At 35.0% G+C, this 25,442-nt stretch overlaps 1 protein-coding gene and 2 non-coding genes across 5 annotated transcripts; all 3 read left to right on the forward strand.

Moving 5' to 3' along the window:
• Positions 1–2,133: 2,133 nt before the first annotated feature.
• Positions 2,134–16,278, forward strand: LOC136219328 (beta-galactosidase 9). 3 transcript variants are annotated; one of them, XM_066006698.1, is made up of 19 exons: positions 2,134–2,439; positions 3,157–3,252; positions 3,371–3,483; positions 4,900–4,966; positions 5,689–5,781; positions 6,218–6,361; positions 6,576–6,664; positions 7,042–7,147; positions 7,758–7,845; positions 7,994–8,115; positions 9,316–9,519; positions 11,490–11,722; positions 12,498–12,613; positions 13,620–13,717; positions 13,926–14,036; positions 14,223–14,333; positions 14,826–15,034; positions 15,190–15,538; positions 15,847–16,278. In XM_066006698.1, exons 1-19 carry the CDS (start codon positions 2,245–2,247, stop codon positions 15,982–15,984), a joined length of 2,682 nt encoding a protein of 893 aa, XP_065862770.1. In that variant the 5' UTR covers positions 2,134–2,244; the 3' UTR covers positions 15,985–16,278. The 3 variants fall into 3 exon arrangements, with proteins under 3 accessions (XP_065862770.1, XP_065862772.1, XP_065862771.1); XM_066006700.1 differs by lacking the exon at positions 2,134–2,439 and having other exon boundaries at positions 3,210–3,252; positions 3,371–3,452; positions 5,617–5,781; XM_066006699.1 differs by lacking the exon at positions 2,134–2,439 and having other exon boundaries at positions 3,211–3,252; positions 3,371–3,452.
• Positions 16,279–18,659: 2,381 nt separating this feature from the next.
• Positions 18,660–18,730, forward strand: TRNAG-GCC (transfer RNA glycine (anticodon GCC)). Its single transcript has one exon. It is a non-coding gene; the product is annotated as a tRNA-Gly (tRNA).
• Positions 18,731–18,739: 9 nt separating this feature from the next.
• LOC136221378 (small nucleolar RNA snoR114) lies at positions 18,740–18,827 on the forward strand. The gene has a single exon (XR_010685143.1). It is a non-coding gene; the product is annotated as a small nucleolar RNA snoR114 (small nucleolar RNA).
• Positions 18,828–25,442: the final 6,615 nt, after the last annotated feature.

A 25,442-nucleotide genomic window follows, 5' to 3' on the forward strand; every position in this document is an offset into this window, starting at 1 on the left:
AGTGATATAAAATTCTTTAAGAAAGTGTGACAACCATTTAAGTTCACAAAATATCGACTTCATGTTTATATATTGAGCTTCAACATAATCACGAATATTGGATAATTATTTCTTAAATCAAACTGAAACGTGACTCATATTAAACTTAATTTAACAAATAAGAACCTATATATTACATGTATAAGGGCATGGCATGTTAAAAAAGATACAGTAAAATATTACTAACTTTCAAATTTAAAAGACCCTAATATTAAAATCTGACTCAATGCATTTTCCGTAATACTGACATTGAGGATAATTGGCATTTGTTTATTGAATATGATTTTGCTAAAAATGTTTTTTTGGGGGGGGGGGGGGGCAGTTGGATTTAATTCAAAGTAAGATGGCAAATGCGAACAATTTCTTGAGATTTATGCTCGAAGTGCTTATGGTGGCATCTAAAACAGTGACGCATGCTCCTCTAGAACATTCGGCGGCAGCAAACTGAAAAATTATAGAATAATATAGTTGTTTTTCCTACTCGGACGGTTGCAGAAGCAATAGAAAATCTATGTGATTAGGCTCAAGCTAACTAGATTAAACGTCCCTTGCCTTCTGCGGTTGTTGTTGTTTCGTGTGCTCCGTGGCATGTTCCGCCTGCTAGATGGCTTAAATGCAATGTGGATATTGTCTTCTTTCCCCAATTTGCTCAAAGTGGTATTAGCACTGTTTTTTTTTTTTTGCGGTTCCAAGGGCATTTTTTGGCAGCTCCAATCGCCAAGATTGAGGGAACCTCTCCCTATCCAAAATTGTGAGGTGTAGGTATTGTTAGAAGTCATTTTGTAGGCTGATTCAATAGGTTATCAACATGTTACTTTTGAATCTGATGATAAACTAGTAGTTGATGCTATTCATTCTTATTTGATTGATGCTACAATGTTTGGTGACTTAATTACCCAGTTCTATTAAGGGACGATGATAAGGGGTCAAGGCCCCTCCAACTGCGGAACCACCCCAGGGTGGTTCCGGTCTTTATATCCAAGAAAGATTTGTTAAGGGTGCTGAAATAACACCCCCAAATAGAAGCCCAACATTAATAAATTGCTCTGTCTTTTCCTATTTAACTCGCCACTACTTTGTTTTATAAGAAAAGAAGACAATTTAAATTTCATGTTTTTTCTTTTCTTTTTCTCTTTCTGTGATTTTTTTGTGATTTCTTTAGGTTGGTGGTAAAGGTGGTAAAATTACAAAGGACACCTTAGGTTAGTTTTTTTTTTTTTCCCTACTTTCTCTTCCTTTTTCTTTGTAACTTGTTTGTCTATTTAGGTTTGAGTAGTATTTATTAAATTATTTTGTATTTTGATTTTTTACTTAGAATTTAAATTAGTTAAATCATTATTTGTTTACCTATATTTTAAATTAATTGATCATTTCATTAGAGATTTGATAAACTAGAAATTGTCATATTATATAATTATAATTGATTTAAACATAATTTTTTTGGTTGTAGTATAAACAGTTAAGGTTCGGATAGTTAATTAACTAATTGAGTTTGTATTTAATTACAACATTCAACTTGATTAATATACGATAAACGATAAATTTTTCTAAGTTTGTTCAAAACGACTCTATTTTACTTTTATAGACCAAATTTAGCTTAATGTTGAGAAATTTTATGATAGTACGTAAAAATTGGTTATGAACCACACTGAGATGATATGTATATATACAGAAAAAAAACGAGCGATTTAACAAATTTTTTTACGCACACATATGTAAAGTTAGCCTCAAAATGACCAATTATGTATTCACCACTGATTTTATTCTTTTTAGTCATAACTCTTGCTCTGTCATTTTTACTCAGTGACAGGGTGATTCATACCAATAGTCCTGTAGTTTTTTTTATTTGGCTAAGTTTTTTTTTATTAGATGTAATTAACAATTTTTTTTGCTTGTTAATGAATTTCTCTTAAAAAAAGAAAAACATTTGCTTGACTGAACAATCTCCAACCCTTCGATCGGATTCAAATAAAAAATCAAAATGTATTTCGAAAATTAAATTTGGGTCGTTTTTTTTAATAAGCTTATCCATACTCATAAGCAACTTGTCATTATCCGAAATACTATACTTTAAATTTAATCAGCAGTAGTTGGTTGGTTCCCCCGTCTCGCTCACTCTAAGCTTTTTCTTTGATGACAAAACTTCCCATTTTCCGCTATACTTATCCTCCACTCTCTCTGTTTTTTCTCTCCAAGTAAACGAAAATGCTTGCAAGAATGATCGGAGAATTTGTACTGTCTCGATGTCTGTTATTGAATTCGATAATTCATTTCTTACTCGTCTCCGCCAACTTCTTTCAGCCTTTCAACGTCAGTTATGACCACCGCTCTTTGATCATCGACGGCCACCGTCGTATGCTCATTTCCGGTGGCATCCACTATCCTCGTGCTACTCCTGAGGTACGAATTTCAATCCTCTAATTTCGCTTATTGATCAAACTTACCAGCTTATAGTTCTACTTTCGTTGTCAATTTAGTTTTTTTATTGGTTTGCTGATGATGATCGAAAAAAAAAGTAGCATCAGTAAGGACGGACGACGAGGACATGTGGAGAATTAATTGCTTGTTGATGAATTTTTTTTTTTCTGAACACTTAGATATGGATTTTTATATTTTTGGAGTTGGACAGAGATGAAAGCATCTCAATTCTAATATGACTATAATTTGGCTGAATTTTGAATTTTCAAGTTTGGTTTGTACTAGAATACTAATTATTTACCAGGCCAAGTGAAATGATTTTAGGGCATTCAATTATGTAGCATTTTTACTTTCTGCTGTCTTAACTGATAGATACACTTCTGAACAAAATTGGACTGAACAGGCAATTACTCTATGGAGAGATCACAAAAGTAATAGGACAACAAAATATACAATCTGAGAATTTTGCTACTGATGAGATATTGTTATTGTTGTTCGAGCTATATCTGCAATTAGACCTACGTAGCTCAAGGAAGATGTTGATTCATTTTTTCGTTAATGAATCAATTATTTGTTCCTGGAATTTGCTTGGTGCTTCCAAACTTCATGATTTTAGGTGCAGAATGCACAAGAGTCTGCAATTAGACCTAACACTCGGTTTTTGGATTGATACCTGTTACACTTTTCATGTAATGTCAGATGTGGCCTGATCTGATTGCAAAAAGCAAGGAAGGTGGGATAGATGTGATTCAGACTTATGTCTTCTGGGATCGTCATGAGCCAGCTAGAGGACAGGTGCATGAAAATTCTTATCTTATATAGTCAGTGATAGTAGATTGGCAACAGGTCCCTAATTTATTACTTGTTATTATTTTATTCACTATATCATTTTTATTTTTCTTTGTGCTTCCAGTATTTCTTTGAAGGACAATATGATCTTGTTAAGTTTGTGAAGCTAGTGGGAGCAAGCGGACTCTATTTTCATCTTCGCATAGGTCCTTATGTTTGTGCCGAATGGAATTTTGGGTCTCACCTTCATTTTCCTTTAGTACTTTTTTTTAATTTAATCTAGTTGAGACAATGATGATTATTTATTTTATTTTGGAGTAAAATCATGGTACACCCACACATTCATTTTTTCTTTAACGGATCAATACTTTTCCTGGAATTTTCTTGGTTCTCTGCATATAAGAAAGTGCATTGTGCATACTTTTTATCCTTGTAGTTAAAATTCATAGTTGTGTTTAATATTTGTCCTTGCTTGTTTGAAAAAATTCTTCCAAATATAGAAGAAACAGACCGCAATTTTAGTGAACTGTAGCAAAAATGTTCATTTTATTGTTCACATCAAATTATTGACGGTTGTTGGATTATATTATGAAGTATTCACAGTACTACGTGATGCTATGGTGTTCTACAAAAGATTTGAGATGGAAAATTAAAATATTTTAGTTCACATAATCTTTGAAAAGAAAAGGAATTTAGTATTTTATGTTTCTATGTAAATTGACTGCCCAGAGCAGTATGTGCCTTGTCCAAGTACGTATTACATGCTTAATTTACAGCATAGGACGATTATGATGGTAAAGGACATTTCTATATATCAGATAACATGTTGAAGCTTATCAAAGATCAACATTTAAGTCCACAAGTTCTATTGATGTGCTTCCAGTTCCAAATAGTTAGCATATAGTTACAACATATGAGTTTGATAGCACACTCATGTTAGACTTATTCTCCTCTCTGTATTGAATTTACTGTGGTTGTCAATAGAAGTACACAATGATCATATAGATGTGAAGAGCTAATCCAGGAAACTGCTTTTGCTGAACTGAATCTCCAGCTAAGGTTGAATAAAAGAACTTAAAGTGAATATGTAATTACAGACTGCTAACATAGTCAATTTTTGTCTTAAGTCTTAACATGAAAGACAGATTCATTTGGTGGAATGAGGCAAAAGATTTAGAGCTTGTTTCTTCTGTACTGCGCTTTATTTCCATACACTGTGAAGAACAATATCTCTTTAGACTTGGACATGAGTTGGTGCTTTAGTTACGTAGTTATAGGATCCGTTATTCAAGCAACTAAACCTTTTCTTATGTGAATTAAGACTTTGATAAGAATAATAAGCATCATGATACAAGATTTTTAAATTTTTATTTTGTAAATATAAACTTGAATTATATGAAGATTTTTGTTGAACCTGCTAAACATTTGCAATGGAATAGTGGATGAATGAACTTTTTTTCTTTACATTGATAATAATTGCTCTAGAGAAGTAACTCCTCAGTAGCCTTTGGAAATATTAGACTGAGGATAGATATTGTAGTTCTAAAAATTGGTACGTGCATAATGTTCTTAACATGAAAATTCAATTGAAGTGCAAACAGCAATATGCTACTTCTTTCAAAATTTGATCTGTTTTTGGTGACAATGTTATAGGGGCTTCCCGGTGTGGTTGCGCGATATTCCTGGCATAGTATTTCGAACAGACAATGCTCCTTTTAAGGTATAGTGCTTCTAATAGCATCTGCACTGTAAATTACTTTTTTACTGTGATATGTATTTTGTTTAGGTATATGGCCAAAGAGGTCACGGGTTCGAGTCTTAGGAGCGGCCTCTTGCCAATTAAATTGACAAGGGAAGGCTTGTCCCCAATACACCCTTGTGGTGGGACCCCTCCCCGGACCCTCGCTCAGCGGGGACGCGTAATGCGATCGGGCCGCCCTTTTTTTTTTTTTTTTTATATGGCCAAAGATCTCTAGGGTAATGCAGAATTAGGAATATCATTGAGTTTACTCCCTTGGCTCCAACTTCCATCTTTCCCTTTCCATCATAAAGATCCTGTGAGGCATCCAGTTTGCTGGTCAAGAAGTCTCCTTTTTTCTTTTCTTTTTGGGTGGGGGAGAGAGGGGGTTGTGGCGGCATTGGCAGGTAAGAGGTTTGATAATCTTTTTGGTATTTTCCTATTCCCTAGAAATCCATCTCTCTTTTATCTTTATCTTTTTCTTTTCTTTTCTGGTTACTATTTCCTTGGGTTGGGTATTTGCGGAAAAACTTTTTCCTAGGTGTTAATATCAATAATAATCTCCTTATTCTGGCACGTGAATATCTTGAACCTGCCAAAACAAGAATTTGAATTTTTTGAGTTTGATACAGGAGCTTCTAGGTTGTTAAATTTAGACTTCCCGGAGGTTATCGTAACTTCCTCAAGATAATGAATGTTCACAGGAGGAGATGCAGAGGTTTGTTAAAAAGATTGTGGATCTTATGCGAGATGAAATGCTACTTTCTTGGCAAGGTGGTCCCATTATCATGATGCAGGTTAGACAATTTTGCTATTGTACAGAAGAAATGTTGCAGGTGTTAGGTGGTGTTGACTTCTTCGTATAATATCCATTTGTTGATTTTGGTTTGAATAGACAGGACATAAAATATTGCTTCCTATTTGATTTTATTCTCACATATCTCGCATCATTTTGGGATGATGAATCTCATACGAAGACGTGGAAGTAGTCAAAATTTTGAAATCTTATTTCTTTTAGTGGATGTTGTTCTCCTTCTCTTGTCTGGAGGAATCATGTGAAAGGAGCTTTTGGACAATTATTGTTCACCATTACCATTGAACAAATTCCAAATGCATCCCACATTCTGGTGCTTTCCAATAGTTATAGTGTTCATGCTCCCCATCCAGTTCTATTATGAACTTTTCTCTTTGTTGCTAGATGTTAATCTTTAACTACTAAGAAATTTTTGACAGATTGAAAACGAGTATGGGAATATTGAGCACTCATTTGGGCCTGGAGGAAAGGAATATCTTAACTGGGCTTCCAGGATGGCTCTTGGGCTTGGTGCTGGGATTCCATGGATAATGTGCAGGCAAACTGATGCTCCTGTTGACATTGTAAGATTTTCATACTCTAGATGCTTTTTAAAGTTTCTTATTAATTTTTTTGTCAGCGAAGCTAATGACAGTAATGCAAAACGACAATAATTTATTATGAGATTTGTCTTGCCCCAAGCATTCATCTGTTTTGGTATTGGTGATATCAATTGTGATACCCAAGTTTTTGAATTGTTAAATTACATTGATCTTATATTTTGTAACTCTTTTGCAGATAGATACATGTAATGCATACTATTGTGATGGTTTCAAGCCAAATTCCCTGAAGAAACCAATATTCTGGACAGAGGATTGGGATGGATGGTATGGCAACACCAGATGTTTTTACATATTTAAGTCGACACATTCTATTTATATTTCCTATATTGTAGGTCTCCATCTTGGAATATATACATGTATAGACACAGAGAGAGAAAAAACTTGCAATTGTTGAAGTTTTTAAAGCAACTTAGAATATACCTGGATAAGACACCCTTGGAAACTTGAAATTGAATTTCACAGAGTTCGATACAAATCTAATGGATCTGTTTTCTATTGAAGCTTGATATTAACAGATGTATATTTTTATTTTATTTTGCATCTTAGAGAGTATTCATTTCTGTTCTTGTGCTTCTTTCTTGCTTGAACTTTATTGCTGCAAGGTTGCAAGCAGGATTCATCTTTTAGTTGCTCTTTTGAAGGTTTACGACTTGGGGTGGAAGTTTGCCTCATAGGCCTGTCGAAGACCTTGCCTTCGCTGTTGCACGCTTTTTCCAACGTGGAGGAAGCTTCCAGAATTATTACATGGTACATATATGAGAGGAATGTCAATTTTGATTGATTAAAATATGCATGGTTTAGTAATACTTTTTCCAAAATGTTTTCAGCACATATTATCTTTGTGGTATTTTAGTGTTTTGACTTCTAAGTTATGTGCTTAATTCCTTTGGCATCAATGTTACCATGAGACACTTCTATTGGTGGCCAAATGTAGTCCCTTTGTGGTATGAATGAGAAAATATGAGTTCTGCATTTATTTGACTTGTATATGCAGTAATTTCCATTTATTTCCTTCGCTAGAAGTGAAATGTCTCATTTGTAGTCATGTAGATTTTCTGCAGTCATTTTCTTTAACAAGTGATAGACAGGCTATGGTGCTGACCACAGATTTGGTGATTAAAGTCAAAACGAGTTCTTTAATTGGGAGTGGCTCTGTACAACCGTAGCATCAGTTAGAAGGCATCTGTAATGTCTTTTTTTTTTATCATGTCAATGTGAAAGTGAATTTTAGAACTGTACGAGTAGCAATTAGTTTTATAGTTTATGTATCTTGTAAAGAAAATGTAAACCATACTTTACATCCGATTCATTTAGAACTGCTCATGCCTAACATATGCATCATGATTGCACACTGCAGTATTTTGGTGGAACAAATTTTGGTCGGACTGCTGGAGGTCCATTCTATATAACTAGTTATGACTATGATGCTCCGCTTGATGAATATGGTATGTCAAAATTGGTGTGCAAAGAAAATTTCTTCACTCAAGTGTAATTTTCAACTGAGGCATAAGTTGCTTGGCTATGTGTTTTAGTTAAATATTGGATTGAAGCTTGAACTAAAGGATCCTTACTTCTTTCTCTCTTATTGTCTAGGCCTTTTGAGTGAGCCCAAATGGGGGCATTTAAAAGATCTGCATGCTGCTATAAAGCTTTGTGAACCAGCTTTAGTTGCTGTTGATTCACCTCAGTACATAAAATTGGGATCCAAGCAAGAGGTTTGTGCTGTAATAACTGTGCCTTTCCAATACGAATATCAGCTGGGTAAAAGTTTTCTTGGACTTCATGTCTTAAAAGAGACTTTGATACCTTTGCTTCCTGGGCTATTTAATTTTACAAGCTGTGTTCTTTTTAATGGGGATTAGTTCACTGCCCGTGAATAAAAAGAATTGGAAAGCTTTCTTGGTTGGTGTAGTTTAACTACCTTTATGTGAAGGCATTTTTCATTCAAACTGAACTGGTATCTTGTCCGTTGTTGTTGTTATGTATTGACACACTTCTTTTTCCTGTTTTAAAGAAAAAAAGAACCTGGGATTTTTCTTTGAATTTCTTTTTTCTTCTCCTATTACTATAGTATTTGGTACTATTCTTTTTATTACTGTACTTTTTGATTGGCAAGATAGGCTACTTAGAGGAGTTTAGCTGTGTGTGAGACAAATAAATTTTCCTGTACATTGTTTGTTCTTTTCTTGTCTAAAGACAAAACATAGTACTCTGCATTGTACCTGTGTTTTGTGGATGAAGTTGTTTGCATTGTTGTAGTTAACCTACATTGCTTATCTGCATTGTTATAAAGCATTGAAGACAACAAGAAGTATTGACAAGATATCTGCCTCACATCAAATGCTAGACTGCTATGTGAAAGCTGGAATTAAAGTCAATGAGACTTGCATCATTTCTGACACTTTTTTAATTCTATCTGCCGTAGTTATATGCCTTTGAATCTAAATTTTTCAAAAACAGTGAGGTTTAGGCTAATCCTAGGATATTCCATTTCATTCTATAATAAAAAGTTGTTAGAATATAATCTCTTGGGAAATCATTTTAGAATTGCAGTTTCGATACGACAGCACAGTCATATTATAAGTGGAAAAAGTGGTTGTTTATTGACATTGCAGAAATGTGACAGAAATAATCAATAGAATTCTTTTAGACATAGAACTAATAGCATTTTTTATGTAGAACATAAAATCGTCTTGTCAAACATCTTACAGAACTGTAAAACTTGCATCAACTTGTTGAAGCTTGTAGGTTTTAAGATAGTAATATTCTTGCACAAAAATTACCAAATCGTTACTGGTTTGGGTGGATGAACTATTTATCATATTTTTATTTTTTGACTTTGTCCACTGCTCTCACCACATTCTGTTGGAACTAATTGTTTTTTTTTTTCTCTATCTTTTTATCACTACTGTCAGGCACATGTGTACCGTGCCGATGCTCCTACTAAAAGCCTGAACTTAACTCAGCATGGAAGTCAAAGCAGGTGCTCTGCTTTCCTAGCAAATATTGATGAACATAGAGCAGCTACTGTGAAATTCCTTGAGCAATCATATACTTTACCACCGTGGTCAGTAACTATTCTACCAGACTGCAGGAATGCTGTGTTCAACACTGCCAAGGTGTGGTTTCAGTTCTTTAGGCATTTTTGAAAATGTTCCTTGTATATGTATGTCCTCGTATTTATGCAATGAGTATATATTTTGCTTGATCTGCTTGTAATGTGTAGCCTGAATTTTCATTATGACGCCTGCTACAAATTATCATTTTTGGCTTTCATTAAACAGTTTATCATCTGTCTTCAAACAAGTAAGGGACATCACTTCTCAGATTTCCTGTCTAGGATGATTGTTCATTGTTTCTGCGTATAGACCTGTACCTGAAGACCAATGCATAAAATATATCATGACATAGAATTTGCCAGGACATGTGTAAGGTATGGGATGTTGTAATCGTTCTTATTTTGCTTAGGCTTAGAAGCTGCTAAACGAACTCTGCAATATCCTAAACAATTGTTTGTTTTAAATGAAGGGGGTCAGTATGTCTTAGTTCTTGATATACAACTGTTCTCGGATAATTGATTTTTAGAATTTAAAGAAAAAAACATTAGATAGGGGGGAATTTGCTTTTGCAACATGGGGATTGAACCCATGACCTTTACCTTCCCTAGTGGAAGGTAAGGTAGTACCACTAGACCAATGGCTAGTGGATTATTGATTTTCAGATTAATGTCCCTATAAGCTAGAATTCCTTTCTTGTAGTATTATATTATTGACTTACTGATTTGTTGACTTCTAGGTAATTCAGTTACTATTGCCTTAGAAATGGTCTCTATTCTAATAAAGTTACTAAATCTCATATACGGCTTGGTGCTTTTATTTATATTAGGCGATAATTTTCCGACAACAAATTGTAGATAGCTAATTGTGATAATATCTGGTAATGGGTTCCTCTAGTCATGATAGAATTAGCTGAATCAAATCCAGTTGGTTTAATTTTTTGTTCCAGGGGAATTTTTTGCATCACTATATACCATGATGGTCATTTCAAATCAAGTTAACTGTTCCCTTCTTTTCTTTCTTATATTCTGTGCCATGGTTTTCCTTGTATGAGTTGCAAAATGGGGCAAAATCTAATACTGCCCAACAAGTAATAAATAGGGTGAGTTTGTGTTTTGTACTGAATGATTGATGGAAATAAAGTGCAATTTCGTTATTGGTTGCCATGGAACCGACTGAACTAAAAGCTCGAGCTGATAGCTAAAGGTCCATTTCATATTAATATCTTACACACCCCCACACGCGAATGCGCACTGGGCTTGAAGCATGTACACCATAGGCCCATATTACCATGTTCTGCAATTAAATCAACAAATGGGGCTGTCGACCACTCGGTCAAACTGGCTCTGATACCATGTTATGGAACCGATTGAATAAAAGCTCGAGTTGATAGTTAAAGGTCCACTTCATATTAACATATGACATTGGTAATATTCACAATTTTTTTATAGTTAGCAAAATGAGAAAAAGTCATCACATCTATTGAGAATAAAATGAGAGAAAACCGACTAAGGTGGTTTGGCCATGTGAGACGTAGAGCGCTTGATGCGCCGGTTAGGAGAACCGAAGAGTGGCAAAGGGATGTAGTGGTGAGGGGTAGGGGAAGACCTAAGCAAACTTGGAGGAGGGTGATCGAGAGTGATATGAGTTTACTGGGAATTGAGGAAAATATGGTAGTGGATAGGACGGAGTGGAGGAGGCGAATTTGTGTCGCTGACACGACTTGATTTCACGGTTTTATATGATGGTTCATGTTAGCCGACCCCGAATCATTTCGGGACTAAGGCTTTGTTTTTGTTGTTGTTGTTGTTGTTAGGAAAATGAGAAAAAGTCCTTATTCATTGACAGTGTCTTTGGGTAAGTGGTTTGTATTGATTCATTAAAGATGATCTCTTCTCAACATATTAAAATAAATATTGCATGGACAAGCTATAACTGCTTAGTTTTCAGGCCATGATGAGTTTTTGAGCTCATTTTTCTTTTTCTTTGTGGCTTAGTTTGAGATGCATTCTTCTCCTTCTTCCTCCATGCAGGTCAGGGTACAAACTTCTATTAAATCCATGGAGCCTGCTTTGCTTGACCTTGTAGATATTTCTAAGCTTAAGCAGGCTGTGGCTCAGAATGGAGGTTCTAGTGTACCAACATCTTGGATGACTATGAAAGAGCCAATTGGTATTTGGAGTGAGAACCATTTTACAGTTAAAGGCATATTGGAGCATTTGAATGTAACAAAGGACAATTCTGACTATCTTTGGTATTTCACCAGGTACAATACTGTCCACTTCTAGTCTCATATATAGCTGCAATTGACAATAAAATCAAGTCCATTATGTAGGCTTCCAAGGGTCGGTAGTGAACCTGATGATTCCCGCCTGCCTGCTAATTTTTGCTTTCATAGGCCTGGCTCCTATCCACTAGCCCAAATATCAGTTGTGTAGGCTTGGACATGTCACCGATATATGAATTGTAAAAAAATTTGTATGAGGCTGGTTTCGGACAGTCATATGCTTAAACATTCAGTTTTAGTCCTAAGGTAAGGGAATAGTTCGGCTCCAAAGTGAGGCCTTGCCCACTTATATATCATGTCTGTTATAGTAGCAAATCGAACATGGGATGCACTATCCATTATCTAGTAAATGTGTGCTAAAACCAATTTGACTCTATTAGCTTTGGTCTTGCTATTTTATGGACTCCTTTGTGTTTGTGGGTTCAACTATCACCGAACCTAAAACAAATGTTATTGTCATTGGAATATTATTCTATTTATTTCAACCTTAGCCTGAACCTGTCCAAGCATTTTTTAGCCAGGCATGGCAATTTATATGCTTGGCCTCAGTTTACCTAAATTATATGAACTACATAGGAACATATAATTTTGTTTAGGTTAGGCTTCGATAAAATAATGGGCTTGACTACCTTAACCGTTGGCCCTAAGCAGGAAATCCAGGGTTACATTAATTGTAACAATAACAGGAATTTTTTATTCGCTTCTGTTTCTGTATATGCATTTATGACTCTTTGGATTGACCTTTGGGATGTAGAATACACGTAACCGATGAGGACATTGCATTTTGGGAGGAAAATGAGGTTCAACCTGCAATTACAATAGATAGCATGCGTGATGTGGTACGTGTATTCATTAATGGCCAACTTACAGGTAATGTCTCTTCTCTTGTTCGTTGTTGGGATGATGGGTGATGGTTGTGAAATTTGGCTACTTGACATTGAGATTGCTTTCCAATGTAATGTGATATGATGTATCATAGTAATCCATCCTAGTTTATCCAATTGCATTTGCACATGATATATGCTACTTAGAAAGATTATTTTAGGATTTATGAATGCATTTTAAGTACATGAAGATTGCAAAACCTTCTATAACCATGTTCTTGGTTGATGCAGTTTTTAACTAGTAATGTACTGAATAATAAAAGAGACGCTGCAGCTAGCGAAAAATAGTTGAATAACTTGTAACTCTTAAAGTGGTAGAGAATTGAATTTTCTTATCACTAAGAATGAGAGAGAGATTTAAGGGATGGAAAGAGTTATCTCCTATCATAGAATGAGAAGAATTACATGCTCGCTTGGCAGATGATTTTGGTATCAGCAACTTTTGTAAGCTTAATAAAGATCACTAGACCAGATTGTGAAAATACAACACTCCCAATGACTGAATTGCAAATAATTGCAACATTAAGATTCACATTTTTTCATGATTGAAAATAGGAGTATTATTCTTTTAGTCTTTGGTTGTAGAACTAGGAAGAATATTTGCCATGTATCTGACCATTCTGTGTTTGTGGCTTTCACAGGAGAATGCTTATCTCTTACTCTTCTATGATATGTTATTTGACTTTAAGAATAGTGCTTCCGTCACCTATCTGTAGATTTAGTTCTCTTTAGACACAGAATTAGCGGGGACGCTTAGTGCACCAGGCCGCCCTTTTTTTATAGATTCACAGGCATGCAGTAATTTTCTGCTTCTGCAGCATTTATGACTGCTGTGCTGCCATTCTAGTCCTTCTTTTTCTCGCTAAAACTGAAAACAGTTTTGCCTGCTAAATGTTGTGTATTTCTTTCTAATGCTTTTTTTTCATATCTAAACATTTGACTGCCTTTTTATTTAATTTGATTTCTATGATTTATTTCTTTGGGAAGTGAAGGCAGTGTGGTTGGTCATTGGGTCAAGGTGGTGCAGCCAGTTCAGTTTCAGAAAGGATATAATGATTTAATGTTATTGTCCCAGACAGTGGGTTTACAGGTAAATGGTTTACTATTCTTCCTTTGGTTGATGAGTAAATGAGTGCTAAGCTACCATAGTAGATCTTGTTAGTTGTAATTAATCATTGGCATCCAGTTCTATTTTATTTGTGGTTCATTCAGCTTGCTATTTATCTTATTTTATGCTCTACTGTCTCGCATCTGAAAGGAATAGTAATTACTAATTCCTTATGCGTCTCCTTATGCAGAACTATGGTGCCTTTTTAGAAAAGGATGGAGCAGGGTTTAGGGGCCAAAATAAGCTTACTGGATTTAAGGATGGGGATATAGACCTATCAAACTTATTATGGACATATCAGGTATGTTCATATCAAATTAAACTGGTTCCCTCATCTTCATTTTTTCAGTTTTATCTCTTTTCTTAATTTGGTATTGGAATTTTGATCAAACATTTGAAATAAAGGACTTCTTATTTTCTCTCTCTGACCCTTAGTTACAATTATAAACTGGTGAAAAAACTAACAGTTGTTTTTATATTATTTCAGGTCGGGCTTCAGGGCGAGTTCCAAAAATTATTCTCCATGGAAAACAGTGAGACGGCAGAATGGACTGATTTGAAACTTGATGATATTCCATCTACATTTACCTGGTACAAGGTGGATCTCATTTCTCCTAGAATGGAACTGTGAAAAAAGCCCATTTTATAGAATATTTGGATTCACATGGTTTTCTCTGCTTCAATTTTGCATATGGAACGAGTATGCAGAAACTACAATTTTCCCCTGATTTATGACCTCATCTGTAATTTATACCCTCTCCAACTTCAGTCACCATTATGTCAACACTTCCAGGAAACCGTCAAATACTAACAAAATTTTAACATAGCAATGCATTATTAACTGAGTTTTTTTTCTTTCTTTTTTCTTTTTTTTTTTATAAAAAATTTACATTTAAAAACCCACATAAATATCAGAGAAGCTTCAGCAGTTTGTGTCAGTAGTTTGCAACTGACATCCTTTCTCAATTAGTTTTGGCTTAAGCTTTTCATTGAAGTCGAAGAATTACTTCAACTCTCTTTTTGGAACTCACTTAATCTGGTGTATGGTGCTTAATTTATGGATAAACCCTGTTTTTCCCAATTTATGCAGACACATTTTGATACGCCATCTGGGAATGACCCGGTTGCTCTCGATCTGGGAAGCATGGGAAAGGGCCAGGCTTGGGTAAACGGCCATCACATAGGAAGATACTGGACTTTGGTCGCTCCGGAAGATGGATGCCAAGAAAATTGTGATTATCGAGGAGCCTATGGTTCTGGAAAGTGCAGAACAAATTGTGGGAAGCCAACTCAGACATGGTATACTTCTGTTAGCATAAGCAAATGTGCATATGTTACTTTGATTCATTGTTGCCCGTTTTACTTGTATTATTGGATTTTTTTTTAATCATAATGTGCAACTACTATGAGAATGGGAGGTTTCATTTGACTAATCGCTATTGGTTAATTCCCAGGTACCATGTTCCACGGTCATGGCTGCAGGCATCGAATAATTTACTTGTCCTGTTTGAGGAGACTGGAGGGAATCCATTTGAGATATCAGTGAAGTTGCGTTCAGCCCGCATTCTCTGTGCTCAAGTGTCAGAAACCCACTATCCGCCTCCTCAAAAGTGGTTCCATCCAGATTCTTTAGATAGAAATATTTCTATTAAAGATACAATGCCAGAGATGCAATTACAGTGTCAAGATGGATATATAATCTCTTCTGTAGAGTTTGCTAGCTATGGAAATCCTCAAGGTAGCTGCCAGAAGTTTTCTAGAGGCAATTGCCATGCCCCTGTTTCATTGGCTGTGGTTTCTAAGGTATGAATACTAACAAAACTCTTGCTACCTCCATTTTCAAACAATCCTGCTTATGGGTGCCGAGAGATGGGTTCAGAGATGATTATCTCTGAAACAGACAGAAATATTATATTTTCCAAAATAGTTATTATGGCTACCAGGAACTGGAATTTTCATGCATGATTGTGAGTGTTGAACTGATTAGTCGGATTCCAATAATAAAAGAAAAGCATTCAATGTTTTGCATCTCTAGCTTTCTCAAGTAATTTGGGGCTCCATAGATTGATTGAAGATTATGCTGCCTTGAAATATTTGATCCTGTTTTTCAGGCGTGCCAGGGACGAAACAAATGCAGTATTGCAGTTTCAAACACTGTATTTGGTGACCCTTGTCGAGGCATTGTCAAAACATTGGCTGTTGAGGCAAAATGTGTTTTATCCACAAGTGTTGGTTACTCTCCGTATTGATGTTTGAAGCTGAAGCTGGAGTTCGCAATCTGACATGTTCGGATTTCGTCAGCATTCTTCCCTGTTTCTTGGATGAGATATGCTCTTTAATGCCAGGAGCGATGAGAATTAAGATGCAAGCTTGGAGGGTTGCAGAGTTGTTTGTATAAATTTGTATATGAATTGGGAATAAATACACTTGTTTCTGTACTTATTATGGGCTAAAACATAACTTGAAGTGAAGGAAAAAATACACTCAAGAACAAAATTAACACATTTGAGAAGAAGAAAAGGAACATTTTAAATTTAATAGAAGTTAGATCGATATTATTAAATTCAAAACAAATAATTAGTGCTTTTTCCTGAAAAAACGTAATTAGTCTACAATCAAATATGAAATCAAAGCTTCATTAGATGTGGATTGGATATAATGAAAGAACAAAACGGTATTAAAGGGAAAAAACATTTTAGGATTTTAATAATTTCAAAATTTATATAATAAGTTTCCAATTTTTGGATTCAATGAATTATATATTCAGAACACTAACTCACGAATCTAAATTATATTCCATTTTGTGTGTTTTTTCAAAGTATTTCTAAAATTGGGATATTTTTAGTTCAATTCGAATGGAGTTTTACGGAGAAACTACATGAACCGGAGCTGGAACACAAAAACTCTCATATACCGGTGTAACTTAGAGTGGTGATATTGATTAATGTTTGGATTTAGTTTATTAGGTAATATGTTATTTTTGGACATTCAAATTTTTGGATTGGGTTAAAGTTGATATGCTAACTCGAAATTGACACTAATATTTAAAATTATAATAATAAAAAATGACGGCAAATTTTTTAGTTGGTTTAAAGTTGACATGTTAACTCGAAATTGACATGAATATTTAAAATTATAATATACTAATTCAAGAATAACATGAATATTTAAAATCTATATATAATATAAAACAGTAACGATGGAGCTGGAGTGTCACTTCCTCATCTTTTACTGATAAATTATAATAGGCTATGCTTACTTTGTTTTTTACAAAGTAAGCCTTACTTTGTTTTTTCCACCATTGGATGGTAGGTGTGCATTATGCGGTTTGAAACCGCAAAACCGAACCGAACCGACACTGTTCGGCTTTTCGGTTCGGTTTTATTATTAAACGGTTCGGATTCGGTGTGTTATTTTGGTGAATATCGGTTTTCGGTGCGGTTCGGTTCGGTTTCTAATAAAAACCAAAATAACCGAACCGCACCGATTAGTTGCTACTATGTCGTTTTATACATGTATGGTTGGAAAAAAAATTCTAATCCTTCCTAAATTTATACACAACACCTATCTAATGATAACACAACATGCTAATTTTTTAATTTATGATTCTACAAAAAAAAAAAAAAAAACATTTAATATAACCATTAAATTCTAATCTAACACCTATTTACCTTAAAAAAAACATTTAATATAACCATTGATTTATGCTCTTACTTAGTATATGAATTAAAACTTTGTGCTTTTTAGATTATTTGTAAAGTTTTATATTAGTTCGGTTAATTCGGGAAAAACCGAACCGAACCGAAAAAAATCGGTTCGGTTCGGTTCGGTTTATGTTCTTACGTCGGTTCAGTTCGGTACAAGATTTTTAGATATTTCGGTATTCGGTTCGGTTCGGTTTTAAACCGATGCACAACCCTATTGGATGGTGATGAATCTTGACAAAGTAAGCTCATCCAATGGTAGAAAAAACAAAGTAAGTATAGAAGGCACCATTAATTTTAATTATATTATTATATTTATCTATAAAAATATTATTTAAAGTAAATATGAAAATAAAATAATAATATTTAATTTATATAGCACCTTTATATCATTAATTGTAATTATTAGATTATATTTTTGTTAATATTTATATGTTAAGATAATCCGTGCATCGCACGGACCAAAAACTAGTTATTATTATATTTTTCCATGTTCTTATATGTATCTTTATTATTAAAGGTAATAAAATTATAATTATTACTTGCAAACACGACTTGAATCTTCTATACTGACTGTTACAAGTCATCCTTGATAAAAATAGTAAAAATGTGACTTGTAAACACATTACATGATTTCCAACATGATATTAGTTGATTTTTAGATGGTTATTGTTACATATTAATTCAAAAATAAGATTAAATATTTAAAAATATTATCATATCCTCATGTACTTTTAAAAGTCACTTTAAGTATTAACAGATGTACATAGTAACACCTAAAAACACGATACGAAGTCGATACTAATATGATTCAGTTCATACGATTATGACATGAAAGATTTTGAGTTGAATTAGGATTCGATTGACACTAATCCAAAAATTAATATGACATAAACACAATACAAACTCGATAATTACCACCACTAATGTAACCAAGGGATAAAAACTTAGTTAGTTCTCATCTACTGCTATGGTGGAGGTGAATTGGCCTCCACCAAATACAAATATAAATGTTATTAATTATTATTTATAATTAATTGAAAATTTTATACTGTACTGATACAAATGTTATAATTAAGTTTGGATTATTAATTAGAAATTCTCTACAGGTTCCTATATTAAGGATTAAGATAGCATAGATGACGAGAAGAACCTAGTGAATAAGGGAGAACAAATGAAAATTGTGACATAGTAAATAAATAAGAAACACAGCACAAGTAGCACCAGTGGTCTAGTGGTAGAATAGTACCCTGCCACGGTACAGACCCGGGTTCGATTCCCGGCTGGTGCATCCAATGGAAAGCTGTGAAGATATTTATCGCCTAACTGATTGGTGGGGTCCATCAATATCATCTGATTTCAGATGAGAATGGGTTGATTCTGAGCTTTCTTTTTTAATTTTTTTTTTTATAATGGTTCAATAATATTTAGTTCAGACCAATTATTAAAAAAAAATTGCTGCTCCCCTCCCTTTTTCTTTTCCTTCCAAATTTGAACTGGTCTAATTCTTTTACCTTTATACTATATTACAAATATTTAAATATAGTATTTAATAAATAAAATGTATATTTACAATTATGTAATAATAATTATGAAAGAAATTATTATAAAAATAATAATTTAATTATCACAAAATAATATCCCATACTAGTGGATAAGTACCAACAAAAACATTTATCCCCAAGTTACAATAACGGGCAAGAAAAAAATTAGTTGTAGGTTCCATTTGATTGTCGAAAAATATTATATTTTAGAAAATATTGTTCAAGAGAAAAAATTGTTGGAAAAAATTTTAGAATTCATATTCCCATCACGAATCCAAACTTTTCTAGACTTTTGGAATCAGAGGAGTTCCTCCAAGCAAAGCACACACTCCAGCTCTTTTTACACCTAAGCACCCTGCAAAATCTTTGATAGCGTCAATATGGTTTCGTTGCCTTCGAATGATAGTAAAGAGGTGAAAATTTTAGAATTATATTCACATCATGAATCCAAACTTTTCTAGACCTTTGGAATCAACGGAGTTCCTCCTAGCAAAGCACAGTCTCCAACTCGTTCTGAAGAGATTGAAGGAAACGAGCATTATTCTCATCATACCGCAGCTTAATACACTTCTGAAGCCCATTGAAGGAAACGAGCATTATTCTCATCATACATTTTTAGAGATAATGTGCCCAAAAAATTTTTATTCCACAACACAACCTCTTGCTTAAAGGAATTAGCAGAAACAACGGGATCAGACTTGGGACGCCAATGGATTGAAACAAAATTAGAGAACTCGTGATACGTCTCCCAAGCTAGTAAATATCTAAACAATCTAGAGAATTTATTATTGGGAGCCCCCAATAATCTTAGTAAAATCGGACAATGATCCAAATGGCTAAACGAGAGATTCAAGATTTAAGCATTGACTAAGAGGAGTCGGGTCGAGGCATTACAGTAAACTTTATCCAAACGCATGAAAGTGCCATTCTGACACCAGGAGAAATGATGCCCGGAGAACCCAAGATCAAACACACCATATGCATCCATCTCATTTTTATGGATCATGAAGTAATTGATATAGTTGTTAACCTGCCTTTTTTATCAAAAAGAAGGACAATATCATTAAAATCCCCAAGCAAGAACCACAAATAAGATATACTAGTCCTAAGAACAACAAGCTCTTCCTATAAATGACACTTGGAATTGAATTTGACCATTCTGAATTATTTTCCAGTGGATAAACTGATGGGAAATCGACTTGACCACCAAATGAATCAAATTTGCTTTCCATAAGGGCCAAGTGCCACCGACTGTACCTCTCGCTTCTGATCTAACACAAGTCCATGAGCGATATTTGTTCACAATCATATCGGTCGGGATGACACAAACCTTGGTTTCCAACAAAGAAAAACAAACTAGATTAAACTACTTCAACAAAGAGGGGAGACATTGACCAAGGCCAAATATTTTTTCAGAGCTCCTTCGAGCCTCACATCGGTACCAGTTGGACTGTGCATCTCCTAAAGAGACGACATAACTTCCGCTGCCTTAGTGGGGTCTTTGGAGGTTTTATGAATTTTCTTTCTTTATTCCTTGAATGATGGCTTAGCAATAAATGGGTTGTTGGTGATAGAATTTGAATCTTGTTTGACAAACTCAATGACATCCCTGACAACTTTAGGAATAACATGCTCGGAGAGAGAATCAGTTTGTTCATTATTTAATGAGTAAATCCCATGAATCACAATACCAAAAGAATGACAGAAGTGATTGTTCCCAATAATTGTTTATTTCATCATAAACCCAAAAAAAAGGGAAAACAAAGGCTATAACGCCAAGAGCAAAAAAGCAACAGGACAAAAGAGCAAAACAGAAAACCTTGACACCCTACATGTGTCCAATACAAGGACATAAACCAACGGTAATAACAAAAAAAGCTAAACAGTACTACAAGTAATGAAAATAACTAAATTGGTCGAAAAAACAATTCAACAACAAATTTCAGTAAGGTCCTTCAACACTCCCCCTCAAGCTTGTGAGGTAGATAAGGGAGAGCTCCAAGCTTCGCAATACGTTTTTTATGAGCCTTCACTGGAATAGCCTTTGTCAGAATATCAGCAATTTGATCACAGGATGAAATATGAGAAGGAACAATGTTACCCGATTTCACTTGATCACGCAGATGGTGACAATCAATCTCTATGTGTTTTGTGCGTTCATGCAGCACAGGATTAGCGGCTATGGACAGAGTTGCTTGGTTGTCATAATGAAGAATAGTTGGAGGTAAATTTTTGTCACCAAAATCCTTCAGCAGAGAAGATAGCCATGTAACTTCACACGTAGTCAATGCCATAGCACGATATTCTGCCTTTGTAGAAGACCTGGCCACCACAGATTGCTTCTTGGCCTTCCAAGAGACAGGAGATTAACTAAGGAAGATACAAAACCCCGTAGTTAACCTCTTGGTAATAGGATAGCTTACCCAATCACTGTCACAGAAAGTAGTCAATTTAGCTGCAGAAGAGGAAGCAAGTATAATTCCTTGAGAAACTGTGCCAATTAGGTATCTCAGTATAAGTTTGGCAGCCTGAAGATGAGTGGAGGTTGGCTGATGAAGAAATTGAGTGAGCAATTGCACTGGGAAAGCAATGTATGGCCCAATGATAGTGAGATAAATGAGTTTCCTATCAATCTCTGATACACAGTTGGTTCTAGCAAAAGGTCTCCTTTATCGGCTGTTAGTTTAAGAGCACCAGCATGTGGAAGTTGCAAGGACTTAGAATGCAACATACCAAACTCTGTAAGAATATCTTGAGCATATTTCTTTTGAGATACAAAGAACCCTGCAGTTGATCTGTCAATCTCTAAACCTAGAAAGTACCTCAAAGATCCCAATTCTTCATGTGAAAAGAATGAGACAGCATGGATTTAAGATGCTCAATGGACTTAAGACAATTTCCTGAAATTACCAAGTCATCAACATATACAAGTATCATAGTAATGGTTGATGAAGTTTGTAAAACAAAGAGACTATAGTCTGATTTAGATTGAAGGTAGCCCAGAGTAATAAGAGTGGTAGACAGTCTGTGAAACCACTGTCTTGGAGCTTGTTTAAGTCCATATAGAGACTTCTTGAGCCTGCAAACAAATGGATTAGGTGCTTTGTGATTTATAATCACAGAATGTTCAGAAATTCTGCAACCATAATGAGTATACATTTGTGGCATTTTCATGTATACCATCTCATTTAGATCCCCATGCAAGAATGCATTGGTGACATCCATTTGAAAACAATACCAATCTTCAATTGCAGTAACAGCTAATAGAGCTCTAACTGTAGTCATTTTTGCAACAGGTGCAAATGTCTCTGTGTAATCCTCTCCCTGTTTTTGTCTGCATCCCATAATAACCAATCTTGCTTTATGTCTTTCAATGGTCCCATCAGGGTTGAACTTTGGTTTGAACAACCATTTACATCCTATGGCCATTTTTCCTTGAGGTAAAGTAACCACATCCCAAGTCCGATTTTCCTCTAAAGCATTCAGTTTAGTGTTTATTGCATTCACCCAATGCGAACATTTGACAGCATCTTTGAAATAAACAAGGTCAGATTGAAAGGTTAGGGTAGCAAGGAAGCATGGGAAAGTCTAATTAATTTCTGTACTAGCAAGATTGGTTACATATGGAGTGATGTAATCTTTTAGCCATGATGGGGCATTGTTTGATCTTGAATATCTTCTCACAATAGGAGGGTGAGATGTGTATACAGGTGAACTGGGCTGAGAATTGGTAGGTGAACTGGGTTGAGTAACAAGGGATTGAGCACTTCCTTGAGCAATGTCTGCAGTGGATGTAGATTCAGGTTCATCTATGGTGTTTAAAAGTGACAAATACATGTCATCTGAGATAGCAGGTTGTGGTTTGGTAGAGTTCAGAACAGGAATATGATGCATACAGGAGTTTTTAGATTCAGAATGAAAGGGAAAGACTTTCTCATGAAACAGGGCATCTCTAGAAATGAAAACTGTGTTTGTAGTTAAATTGAGCAGTCTGTAGCCCTTTTATGTAGGTGGGTAGCCTAATAACACATAAGGTATTCCCTTAGGTGACATTTTATCAGAAGGAAATTCACGATTGATTGCAAAAGCCAAACATCCAAACACTTTTAAATGACTGTATGAAGAGACCTTTTTATGCAACATTTCATATGGTGTTTTGTTATTCAAAACTAGTGAAGGCAGCCTATTAATCAAATGGACTGCAGTGAGAATACAGTCTCCCTAATAAGACAAAGGTAATTCTGCTTGAAAATGCAGGGCCCTGGTTATTTCAAGTATGTGCCTATGGTTCCTTTCTACATGAGCATTTTGTTCTTGTCTCCTCACACAAAATGTTTGATGCACTATTCCATTTAGAGATAAGAAAATATGACAATGAATGTCATCGAATTCCAAGGCATCATCTGACCTCAAGTTTTTTATAGGCTTGTCAAAATGTGTTTTCACATAGTTTGTAAAAGCAATTAAAACAGAAAGAGACTCAGATTTCTGTTTTAGCAAATACACCCAAGTGTTTCTAGTATGATCATCCACAATGGTAAGAAAGAACCTATATCTACCCATGGTTTAGACTTTGTAGCCCCCCCATATGTCAATATGAATAAGATCAAAGGAATTCCCAGCATGAGAGTTGCTTAACTGAAATGGCAGCTTAGTGAACTTAGACAAAGGACATGTCACACAAATTTTAGTTGGAGAGGTAACAAAAGGCTTGACACAAGCTATGTGTTGTAGTTTTCCTGTGGAGACATGTCCTAGTCTATGGTGCCATATTTCAAGAGCATTTTAAGAAATTTTAGAGTCAACAGCAAGACACATTGAACCACTATCAATATTAACATCATTCAAATATTTCAAGGCATCAGCATCATTAACATGATCAACCAAGTAATATAGACCATTTCTGGCCTTTCCAACTCCAATCGATCTTTTTGTGCTAGATTCAACAATAGTGCAGTGAGTAGGATGAAATAAAACCTCACATTTGTTGTCTCGGACTAGCTTTGACACAGAAAATAGATTGTGCTTGAAATAGGGAACACATAACACTCCTTTCACCTCCAATCCACTAGGTTGCTCCATAGAACCTATATGAGATATGGCTGCAGTATGCCCATTAGGAAGATGAATTGGAGGAGCATTTGGCAACAGGACTGGATGTTTTAGGATCTGCAGAGATGGTGTCATATGATCATATGCCCCAGAATCCAATATCCATTTAGTTGATGATGACACAACAGATTGACATGACATCATTCCTGAGAAATGCTGCTCAATTTCTTCATCTGTCTCAGATTCCTTTTGATGTTTATACTGAATTTGAGACAACAACTTTGCCAATTGTTCCAACTGTTGTGGTGTGAATAGGAGTCCCATGTGTTTTCTACAAGCTTAACCAGTGGCAGCCAGCTTAGCACCATGGTTGAACTTTGAACTAGAAGCACCTTGATTCCGTTTGGAGTTTGATCCTTGAAAATGAGTGGAAGACCGATTCATAGTCTTCAACTTTGTTTTAGGAATGGAATGCCATTAAGATATCCTAAAATGGTCCAACATCTATCAATGCTGTGGTTTTTACCTCCACATGTTGAACAGATCTGCACTTTGTCTACTTGAGTTTTACTGAAACTACAGACATTTCAGTATCAAAGCTTTGAGGGTTTAAAATTTCACGTTGAGCTTCTTCTTGTTGCAACGCTGCTGAGGCAGTTTCAACAGAAGGAAGAGGACTTTGCAAAAGAAGCTGACTTCTCTGAGCATTATAAGTCTTATTTAGGCCATTTAGAAATTGAAATAGTTTTGCCTCTTCCTGCTGTGTATTTATGGCTTTTAGAAGGGCTTTAATCTCATCAGTGGGTTCTGTTATCATTGACAACAAATTCAAGGCATCTAGTTCCTCCCATAACGATCTCATAGCAGTATAATATTCATCTATGGATTTGTTGTTCTGTTTTTCATCAAATAGCTCCTTACTAAGTCTGTATTTCCTAGATCCATTGGTAAGTGAAAACCTTTTTCAAGATTAGTCCAAATATCCTTAGATGTAGTTATAAATATAACAGACCTTTTAATACTAGGAAAAAAATTATGAGTTATCCAGCCAATTACCAGGTTGTTGTGGATATCCCACATCTCGGCTTTAGTGTCACCATTGGTTGATCTCTTCACAACACCAGTGACAAAACCCAGCTTGCATTTTGATGACAGATTGATTTCCACGCTCCTTCGCCATGTTCTGTAATCATAGCTACTTTGTAGCTTATCAACAGTTATGGAGCTCGCACCATATGAAGGATGTAGAAACAGAGGGTTTAACATATCTTGTTGAGTAATACTGTCGTTTGCCATAATTAAAGTTTGGTTATTAATTAGACGCGTATAATTAAAGTTTGGTTATTAATTAGAAACAAATACTTTCATATTACGAACTAAGACAACATGGATCACGAGAACAACCTA

Source organism: Euphorbia lathyris, chromosome 2 (assembly GCF_963576675.1).
Source record: "Euphorbia lathyris chromosome 2, ddEupLath1.1, whole genome shotgun sequence".
NCBI lineage: Eukaryota > Viridiplantae > Streptophyta > Magnoliopsida > Malpighiales > Euphorbiaceae > Euphorbia > Euphorbia lathyris.

Excerpts from the sequence above, each read along its gene's own strand:
- LOC136219328 (XM_066006698.1), top strand. The coding sequence starts at position 2,245 with ATGCTTGCAAGAATGATCGGAGAATTTGTACTGTCTCGATGTCTGTTA. Across the intron at positions 3,484-4,899 it reads TGTGCCGAATGGAATTTTGG|GGGCTTCCCGGTGTGGTTGC; the intron begins GTCTCACCTTCA and ends ACAATGTTATAG. Across the intron at positions 14,037-14,222 it reads ACTTATTATGGACATATCAG|GTCGGGCTTCAGGGCGAGTT; the intron begins GTATGTTCATAT and ends ATATTATTTCAG.